Below are 10,299 nucleotides of genomic sequence, written 5' to 3' on the forward strand. Positions count from 1 at the left end.
ATGACAGCTGGGATAGGCTCCAGCACCCCCGCGACCCTAGTGAGGAGAAGCGGCTCAGAAAATGGATGGATGGATGGACTTCCAGGGGTAGCGTATTACCGAAAAAGTTGTGATGAGGAAGTAAGGCAATGCTAATTTCTTAAGCAGCATGTTGCTGGATTTTATTAGCATGTTGTTGTTTCCGCATCATCATCACTCTTCAATATTTTGGTCAGTTGTCCTGAACCAGAGGAAGTTGGTCACCCCATTCACTGCTCCGGGCGCAGCGATACACGTCTCTAAATGAAAAGAACAAAACAACAAAAAATCAAATACCTTCATCAGGAAAGGCCCTGAATGTTTATTTGAACATTTCTAATGCTAAGGAAGTTGGCATTGAAATGCTAACTTACAACTTGCCCTAAGTAAGTTAGTATGACCTTATTTCTTACATTAGAGGAGCAACCCTAACCTGTTCGGTAATATGCTCCCCTCTATGCCTGACGCTTAGGAAATTTGCAATAAACTGCCAATTTATGCTGCGTTCCAGAAAAGTTTTCCGACCTCCGACCAGGTAAGTTATGTTGAATAACTAAATAAAGATATTTTTTTATAATCTAGTAAATAATGTTTTAACACTAACAATTTGTGTCTCCATTGTCAAGTGATGTCAGATTGAAGCAACTGTGAAGTTGGAGTAGATATTTTTTCTGACTTCGTGATTTGGACCTCCCAGTTTGAGAGGCGTTCCATTATTTCTGTCCTGTTATAATGTTGGTTTGACCTGACTCATGAGAATCCATGACCTGACAAGATGTATTTGAAGATACTCAGTATACAGTATGCACGTATATACAGTAAACGAACAAGTCTTTTAGACACATTGCTCCATCTTGTGATCGTTTTTTTAAACTCGCTGATCTGTCCCAAAAACCCTGATCGTGTAAAGCCTAAACAACGTGTTTTGTACTGACTGCGTGAGGATATGCCGCTGTCTGTATGAAGTTATTCAGTGAAATGTAAGAAATGCGTATGATATTAATGTATATAAATAAAGCAAATTATGATTTTATACAGGTTTGCTGGAGGCCAAAATGTGTTTTGACGAACAAAACAAAAAAATTAGCGCGATCAGCCAATTTTGTTGTTTACATTCCCCTGGAACGCTTTGAGCTCGCAACTACTACAATCCAAGTGGGATAAATCCAACTTTATGCTTTTCTGCAATGCAGCATTAGCACTCAACTGCTGACTTCCTCAGCTCACCGTCCATGTTTGTGGGCGGTCACCACCACGTGCTCCAGGCGACCATTGGGGCGACACAAGTGGCAGTGCACGTGTCTCGTCCTGGGCTGCGGGGGCGCTATCAGCCTAGACCAGTCCACCAGCGCATCAGCCTCTGGGGGGCGCCGCCGCTCTCGGGTCATAATCAGGTAGCTGAACTTCTCTGTCTGACTGTTGTGCTTTAAAAAACAACAACTTAATAATTAGTGTGTTGTAAGTTAGCCATTTTATGCTAACTTCCTTGGCATGGGTTATACATAAACATTTAAATACCCCATATAGCGGCATGTACAACTGCTGGAAGTTGCAAGGCGTGACAGACGCTAACTTGAGTTTGGGACACGTGGCTTCGTGTGGACACTAAAAAAAAAAAAAATGAGATACATCACAACATATCATTACATTAACAAGTATAAATTATATAAATAAATACCGGTGCAAACACCGAAGCCGGTCTGGTGTCATAGACGGTTTTGTCTTTGTTTTGTAAAAGAGTGTCTCGGGCCTCCATTAGCATTTGATGACCTTCTTTGGTGCCGTTTTCCACCAATAGCTGAAACAAACAAAAGTCTATGGTATTCTATTCTATTTGATTCTACTATATTGTAATTTATGATACCCACCAGGTAGGTGGCAGTCTTTCTCCACAGCGTGACAACTGCCTCTTGCCGCTCTTGCGCGTTGGGAATTTCCGACAACGTGAAGGCAGACGACACCAAGTCAAACTGCACCTGAGAGAACAAAATTGTTCCTCGTTCAGCTATGTAATGAAACTGCCGAAAAATGGTTCCTGGTCCAGTTAAGTCAGGAAGGTTTTGAAAATGTTTCCTTTCCAAGGTAAGTCATTATGATACCAAAAATTGTTCATTGCTTAGTATATCATGAAAGTTCTGCCGTGCTTGGTGCAGTCATGAAAGTTACCAAAATGGTTCCCCACATGGCTACGTCACGACGGTACCAAAATGCTTGGCTGTCACTGAAGTTACAGAAATGGTTCCCCGCATTTCTATGTCATCCAGGTACCAAAAATATTTCCTTAGCCAGCTAAATTATGAAGGTATCAAAATGGTTCCCTGCTTGACTATGTCATCCAGCTAAGTCATGAATGTGCCTAAAATGGTTCCTTGCTCGACTAAATTATTGGTACCAAGAGGGTTCCTCGTCTGGCGAAGTCATGAAGGTACCTAAAATATGCAATTGCTTGGCTATGTCATGAAAGTTATCAAAATGGTTCCTTGCTTGGCTACTTAATCAAAGCTACCAAAATGATTCCCTACTTGGCTATGTTGTGAAAGTTATTAAAATGGTTCCTCGCTTGGCTACGAAATCAAGGTATCTAAATGGCTCCCTGCCTGGCTACATCATAAAAGTTACCAAAATGGTTCCCTACTTGGCTACATCATGAAGGTAGAAAAACAATTGTTCCTTTTCAAGGTTAATAATTAAGGTAACAAATAGGGTTCCTGGTCTGGCGAACTCATGAAAGTACCTAAAAGGGTTCTTGGTCCAGCTGGACTGGGTCTCACCTTGGGGGACACGGGGAGGAACTGTCTGAAGTAGACGTGTTTGATGTGAGTTTCAGCATGTTCGTCGTCACCTGCACAACCACAGAAAAAACAACAATCAGTTAAAACCAATCTAATGAATGCTTCAAATATTATTTGAATTTGTGGCGTGAACGTGCCTGTACCTTTAAGAAGCCGTTCTGCCAGAATGTTCATAGGCCCTGATCTGTCCACACACACCAGCTCATTCAGTGTGTCAGACCAGCAAGCGTGGGATGCCCTGTGGAATTAAATGACAAATGTGGACCAGAAAGAGAACTAGTCCTGGTTTCAAATAAACTCTCAATGTGAACACAAACAGAATTGAGTACATTTTCTCTTGGTTTGCTTTTAAAACCACTTTAAGATAACTGTAAAAAGAACTATGAGCTCATGAAAACGGTGGTCTTAAGTCAGTACACTTCAAGTCTTGGAGGACTTTATCAAACCTGTGCAATGTGAACACAAAGTAGTCTCGCTTCACTTTATTTCCAAATGTATGCTGTATATATACTACAATATGTGCTAAAAATATTTTGTCTCCTCAGTCTCATCTACCACATCAGGTGTGCCCGTAACCTCACCACTGTCTCTCTGTTGAATCTAGTGACAATATTCTCACTCTTGACCTCTTATGCATTCCATTTAGAGCTTACATAATATAGATAAAAGTCACATACTAAATTAAAAACACTTGATTTCAAAACTTACCTCTTCTTGCATCATAATTCTCATTTTCTAAATTCAAGAATTCAAGAAGTCCAGTTCAGATAACTCTCCAGTTACCAAATGTTTAAGGAAGTTTTAGACTTTATACGACACAAGAACATCCATCCATTTTCTGAGCCGCTTCTCCTCACTAGGGTCGCGGGCGCACTGGAGCCTATCCCAGCTGAATTGGTTGCCAGCCAATCGCAGGGCACATACAAACAAACAACCATTCGCACTCACAATCACACCTACGGGCAATTTAGAGTCTCCAATTCATGCATGTTTTTGGGATGTGGGAGGAAACCGGAGCGCCCGGAGAAAACCCACGCAGGCACGGGGGAGAACATGCAAACTCCACACAGGCGGGGCCGGGGATTGAACCCGGGTCCTCAGAACTGTGAGGCAGATGCTCTCACCAGTCTTTCACCGTGCCGCCTACAAGAACATTATGTACAAAATATATAAATAAAGGGTGATATCATACTAAATTGTTTATTCACATACTGACGATAAACAGATGAGTGCTGCGTTAACACTGCGTTTCCACAGATGTCCACAAGGTGGCACACAGGATTTTGAAAAATTTTATCCAAATATCGATAGTATCGATATCAAGTCAGTATTAGTATCACATTTATATCAGTGTGATGAAATTTAAACGGTAGTTTTAGTTTCGTTCTTGTACGCATTGCTGCGGTTTCGTCAAAGAGGCGACAGCCAGGTTGTCAGACTTGCCGTTTCTGTCTCAGTGCGGCGCAGGCACACTTTGGTCCTCCTCGCCCCTCTTGTGGTTCGATGTTGTGCCTTCACGTGACTGAGCAGTGCAAAGCAAGTAAGCAAGCAAGCCGCTGGCTCAGGTCCGCCCGCCTACCATCACACACACAACGCATGTATGCACAGAGATACAGAGCACAAAACTGCAGAGGGGAAGAGGAGCGCTGCTTGGCTATATTTGCAGGCCAAAAATGACATCACAGCAAGCTGTACATTTTGTGAAAAGGCTGTAAGGTGCAGTGCTAACACCGCAAATATGAGAGTAGCCTCTGGGTCTGCTGCTCTGTGCGCAACACAGCAACAGAGCAGGTGACTGATGTAACAATTGCTCAATACAACAAATTGATAATGAACTTCATTGCAAACACTTTTAGTTGTCAATTTTTAGCGGTTTTATCAATTTGTTGTTGCAGAAGGCCTCATTTCCATAGTATTGATTGAACTGAAGTGGATGTGAAAGAGAAGTGGATCCACATTCAAATTAAATGTGAAATAAAAAAAATTTTAAAAAAAACTGTCCCTTTTTTTTTGGCTTGATGTACTTTTTAGTTTTGCCAACCTTATCCAACATGACCACAAAGGTGGTGCCAGTTCAACTCTATCTTGTATTTAACATACACTGAATGAAGTGAAGTGGACCAGAAAGAGACATGGGTCCGAGTTAACTTGCAAAAGCAAGCACTAATTGAGTCCTTTTTTCTGCTAGCTTGCTTTTCATCCACTCTAAGACAACTGAATTCAGTTTTTAACATGGACAAAAAAAGCAAACTGGAACAGAAAAAGAATTAAGTTCTTTTAGGGTTCACGTTGCAAGTTAAATGGGGAAAAAGATCCTGTTCTCATTCTGGTCCACTTTAGGTCTGATCAGAGGCCTGGGTCAAGACAAAATCAAGAAAAATAAAAGTAAACTTGGACCAGTTAGTGTTCATACTGCACACTTTAAGGAAAAGGACTGCAAGACCAATTATGTGACTTTGTGACTTAATTTTTCCAAAACCACTATCGAACTGGATCCAGTTTGGAATACATGTGAAAACACCCTAAATTCACTTACCAGGCCACCGTTCCCAGCCCGGACCCGAAATCCAGGACGGACTGAGGAGCAAAGGTGGGATCACGCTTCTTTATCTGAAACCAACACAGACAAAACATGTAACATGTTGCCGGGAAGCAAACACTTAATTTTTTGTACTGTACGAGTTATTGATTTTTATAGTTTCTCAATTTTTTTCCCATTGCACTCTCTCTCTCTCAATATATTCTATTTAAATGTGTGTGTATTCTGTTAAAAGTCTGTTTGAAGACTGCTAAACTATTTCAAGAAAAAAAAAAAAAAAGATTCTACAAAAGTTTTTTTTTTTTTTTTACATATTTCTATAGGTATTTCTACATCGCAGATTTGTTCACCCATCGTGTGGGAGGTTCTGGAACATAAAGCTCCACGATGGAGGGGGTTTTACTGTATTAATTTTTACACATTGCAAGATTTTTACAAAATTTTAACAGACCTCGTTGAGAGCCCTCCTCACGGCAGCGTAGCCTCCAGCCATCTTGGCTGCCATGTAAACCGCACCGAGCTCCTCGTCATACCTAAAAAAATTACAAGAAATGTGCTCATTTATTTACAGTGGTGCCTTGAGATACGAGTGACCCGACTTGCAAGTTTTTCGAGATAAGAATATGTTCGGCTGATTTTTTTTTTTTTGCGTTGGCTGAGAGCAAACATTTTAAATACGAGCGCTATATGGTGGCAATGAATACAATTCAACTCACTTCACAGCAAGCAGCAGTTTTGCAGATAATGAACAGTTTTTAAAAAAAGAATTCAAGCTGTTTATGGGCATCCCTAGTTGAAGTTTACCGTCACACTAAACATAAAACAAAGGGAAGGGAGAGACGATATGAGATAAGTGTATTTTGAGTTACGACTGTGGTCACTGAATAAATTAAACTCACATCCCAAGCCATCACTCTAAATAAATGGCAAAAATCCTTGGTTTGTAATCTGCATAGGAATATAATGGTGACGTTGTACAAATACTTCAATGGAGTCCAGTGATAAAATGTCCGGCGGAGGTCAGACAACACCCTCCTCTGGATGCGGTCAGCTATGGCTTGCTCGTCTAAATCTGCAATGCAAAATAAATAAAGAACAATTAATAATATTCATACATTTGTAGATATTCCTATCACATCATAGATAGTAACCTACCTCCTCCTTTCTCCATGGCCTTCTCCCACAGTTCCTTCTCCAGACTCACCGCCATCTTCCTCACGGCCGAGTCCTCCGTGGCTCGCTTCCTGCTCCACAAGAAGTTGGTCAACTTGCGAGCTCGGTCGGGAAGCTGCGCCACCTGAGATCCTAAGAAATTACATCATATAATGTTATCATAAACAATAATACTGGTTTCTAGCCATTAAGGTACCTAATATGGTTCCTTGCCTTGCAAAGTCATTAAAGTACCAAGATTGTTTCCTTTTCCGAGCCAAATCATTAAGATACCAAAAAATGGTTCGTCCTCGTCCAGCTAAGGCATGACTCATGAAGGTACCAAAACTGGTTCCTTGTCTAGCTAAGTTATTAAGGTCATAAAATGGTTACTCATCCATTTCAACCGTTCAGGTACCAAAAATGGTTTCTTGTCCAGTTAAAATATTTAAGTTCCTAAAATGGCTCCAAGCCTGGCTGAGTTGGGAAGATACCTAAAATGGATTTTTGTCCAGCTAAAATACCAAAAAGAAAAAAAGGTTCCTTGCCCACTAAGCCATTAATGTACCAAAATGTTTTCTTGTCAAAGCTAAGCCATTCAAGAATATAAAAAAAGGTTCCTTTCCTAGTCATGAAGGTAGCAAAAATGGTTCCCTGTCCAGCTAGGTCATTAAGGTACTTAAAATGGTTCCTTGTCTAGCAAAAAAATTAAAGCTCCCATGCCATCACTTTTTTTCCTTATCATGTCCTTTTCTTGGGTTTGCAAGATAATTTGGGTTGAAATTGCCCAGGATACCCTTTTTCAATCTAATCTCACTGGCCTTTAACACCAGGCATTTGAAACGGACGGATTTCTCATTAATATTTGACATGTAAATAAGCTTTGCTCTGACTGGATCCTTGATATTCTTAATTTAAATATGCAAAACAGCTCAACTGATTGGCCAATGTCGATCCTTCGATGTGGGGTCCTACTATCATTGTGAACAGTGATGCCGGTAACGCGTTACTCAAAAAATTTGCTCCGGTGATGTCATAAGTACTCTAACATGTTACTTTTTATATTAGAGTCGTCAGACTACAGTTACTTTGATTTATCTGCAAATAGTTACTTTTTTTGTTCACGAGAACCAGATCTTAATATGCTTTAATATTAAAATATGCAATTTATGCACCAGCAACAGATAGCATTAACAAACTACAGTCCTTGGGAACATGAGGCAAGTCAATAACCAAGACACTTGATTCGGTGACGGTCCATGTGATAAGTGTAGACCAATTTTCAGCTTTTGTTTTAGTAATGACTAATAAAACAGACGAAACACACTTTATTCTTAATTATCCATAACCAAAATGCACACAACGACTAACTATAATATCGAAAAAAAGGCAAAATATTTATAAACGGAGCCGTCTGGGGCAATGACGTCACGTGACATGTTGCACCTTTTCCGCACATATTCCACTCACGTGTACCCAAGCAGCCAGCGGCGCAAACACAATGGACGCGGAATTGGCCTACTTAAACTGGAAATAGTCACTACTACGAGTTTCTTTAAAGACGACGATACTAAGGTTCGTTACACACACACACACACACACACACACTTACCTTCATGGACCCCCACACAATCGGGAGGTTTGCTAAAGTCTGTGTCTGTCTGTCTATGTATCTATCAGTTAAGAGTCTGTAAAGAAGTGTACTGAGAATGGTTGCATATATTTAGGGGGCTATTTGGCATGTCAAGTCTGCACGATGTTGCTCATTTAATGTCGCTTCAACTACAATCATATTGAAGTTATTTTTTCATGTTGATGACATCATTCTGTAACTTGTGTGGCGTACATTACAAAGTAATGGGTACGGTTTAGCTCATGCTTTTTTTGTACTGTGGATAAGCGTTATTCCTGCCACTTGACAGCTGCTGAAAGAGGATTATCCTGCGCTCCATTTCAATCACTTCAACGTAACCAGCGTGTGGCGACGGGGCGTTCATCGCTCGTGCAGATTTTGATGACAATAACTGCCATCGCTATTTAACCCACAGTTATATCATAAATTATAAATATAGTTAAGTATTGCTGAAAAACACAAACTATATATATATATATATATACTTTATTTGCATGGCTTGGTGGCTGCCGCTCGGTCGCTCACTCGAAGCCCGTAATTGCACTTTCAGGGGTGTGTGAAAGCTTATGTTTAGAAAATCATCTTCCACAAAATGGGCCCGAACACAGCACAATTCTGGTTCCAAAATGCTTGGGAATTTCTTCCAAAATGAATTGAAGCAATTTGTTCCTCAACTCCTCTGAGTTTGGCAGGTGATGCAAAGTTTAGGCTTTGCACAAGCCACAGCCGCATTGTCACTCTGCCATATTTCTTGAGATGAATAGGCGTGTAGCAACCACCAAGTTGGCTGGTACTTGAAAATTATTTGGCAAAACTACGTCACAACAACAGCGATTTTAAATCATAACATTTGCAAGCACTTTGGTGTTGAAAGGCTGTTGCACTCAAATCGACAAAATATATAGACGTCAAACTTTAACCGGGTTTCAGACTCATTTTGACCCATGTTATGCATAAAACAGTAAAACAAATTGGATTTTGATGGCATGGGACCGATAAGGTACCAAAAACAGTTAAATGCTCAGATAAGCTATTAAGGTACTAAATATGGTTCCAACTTCCTTGTCTAAATAAGTCATCATGGTACCAAAAAATGGTTCTTGAACTAACTGTGGATAATTGAGCGGGCGGCCATCAGGAGTTCCTCAGGCAGACGGAGTGTTTTGAGGTGGGTCAGCCCCGGATGTCGTTTGTGTGGTTCTCCTTTGAGAAAATCTGGTTTGGACTGCGGGTTTGCAGCTACGCTCAAACTCTGGGGATAAAAATAAAAACAGGTCAATATGCGTAACCCAGTGTACCCACTTAAAAACGGCGTATGTTGCATCATTGTATAAGTTCAGGGGCATCGAAGGAGGGGGGCACTTGACAACTGTCGGGGCCTGACCATTCATGGGACACGGCTGTTTGACAGTGGGTCAACCCCTCTCTCCCGTTGACAAATCATATCTGAAATGAACAATACTTTCGCACCATTGCCCTCCCTATCCCCTCCCCATTTTCTGTATGGTGCATAATACGGTGCTACGCCCCTGTACAAGTTATATTTTAAATTAAAATTAAAAAAAAAGTCAACTAAACGTAGCAGACACATCATACAATTAAACCAACACTATTACACCCATAATAATAAAACAATTAGGATATCAACTAGACAACACATCTAAATTTGACATTAACAAAGGAGCTCGTTACGATGCTGCGTTCAATGACGACGCCATACGCTGCACTCACCCTTATCGTCGCTATCCTCCTCACGACGCTTGCCCGCTGGCATAAGATGCAAGAAACGTAACGCTGTGTCGCCATATCTTACTATTTCATGAACTAGTGCGCTATTCATCAAAATTAAATGCGGTAGAAACTTTCAGCCGCACTTTGTAGGGGGCACACTTCCTGGATCCTTCGACAAAATAACTCCGTGTTGAGGAGTCAGGCGGAACGTTGTTCGTCACACTGATTGTCCCGATTCATATTAAGTGGTTAGGAGTTCTCACTCCGAGCCATCATTTGTGGTATTGAACTTTATTTAAAAAGTAAATAATGTACATTTATTTACTATTAAGTCGATTATTTAAAGCACCATTACGCATGCGTCCAATTAGGGGTTCCTCCTCATTTTCCAAAACGTCGAAGTGAAGCATCTGTCTATCATTGACGATCACTGG

General features: G+C 40.7%; 1 protein-coding gene and 1 long non-coding RNA gene across 5 annotated transcripts; one reads left to right on the forward strand and one right to left on the reverse strand.

The window, feature by feature from the left end:
* Positions 1-132: 132 nt before the first annotated feature.
* mettl17 (methyltransferase like 17) lies at positions 133-10,226 on the reverse strand. Of its 4 annotated transcripts, none has more exons than XR_009791907.1 (13): positions 9,866-10,226; positions 9,245-9,386; positions 6,505-6,654; positions 6,334-6,421; positions 5,801-5,882; positions 5,347-5,420; positions 2,954-3,048; positions 2,790-2,860; positions 1,887-1,994; positions 1,697-1,816; positions 1,537-1,623; positions 1,246-1,458; positions 133-278 (listed from the first exon to the last, which is right to left on the reverse strand). XR_009791907.1 is itself a non-coding variant. In XM_061798520.1 (13 exons), exons 1-12 carry the CDS (start codon positions 9,938-9,940, stop codon positions 1,242-1,244), a joined length of 1,293 nt encoding a protein of 430 aa, XP_061654504.1. In that variant the 5' UTR covers positions 9,941-10,209; the 3' UTR covers positions 133-278; positions 1,226-1,241. The 4 variants fall into 4 exon arrangements, 3 of the variants coding, with proteins under 3 accessions (XP_061654504.1, XP_061654503.1, XP_061654505.1); XM_061798520.1 differs by having other exon boundaries at positions 1,226-1,442; positions 9,866-10,209; XM_061798519.1 differs by having other exon boundaries at positions 1,246-1,442; positions 9,866-10,204.
* Positions 273-1,051, forward strand: LOC133489450 (uncharacterized). The gene is made up of 2 exons (XR_009791909.1): positions 273-553; positions 645-1,051. It is a non-coding gene; the product is annotated as an uncharacterized LOC133489450 (long non-coding RNA).
* Positions 10,227-10,299: the final 73 nt, after the last annotated feature.

This window comes from Phyllopteryx taeniolatus, chromosome 14 (assembly GCF_024500385.1).
Source record: "Phyllopteryx taeniolatus isolate TA_2022b chromosome 14, UOR_Ptae_1.2, whole genome shotgun sequence".
NCBI lineage: Eukaryota > Metazoa > Chordata > Actinopteri > Syngnathiformes > Syngnathidae > Phyllopteryx > Phyllopteryx taeniolatus.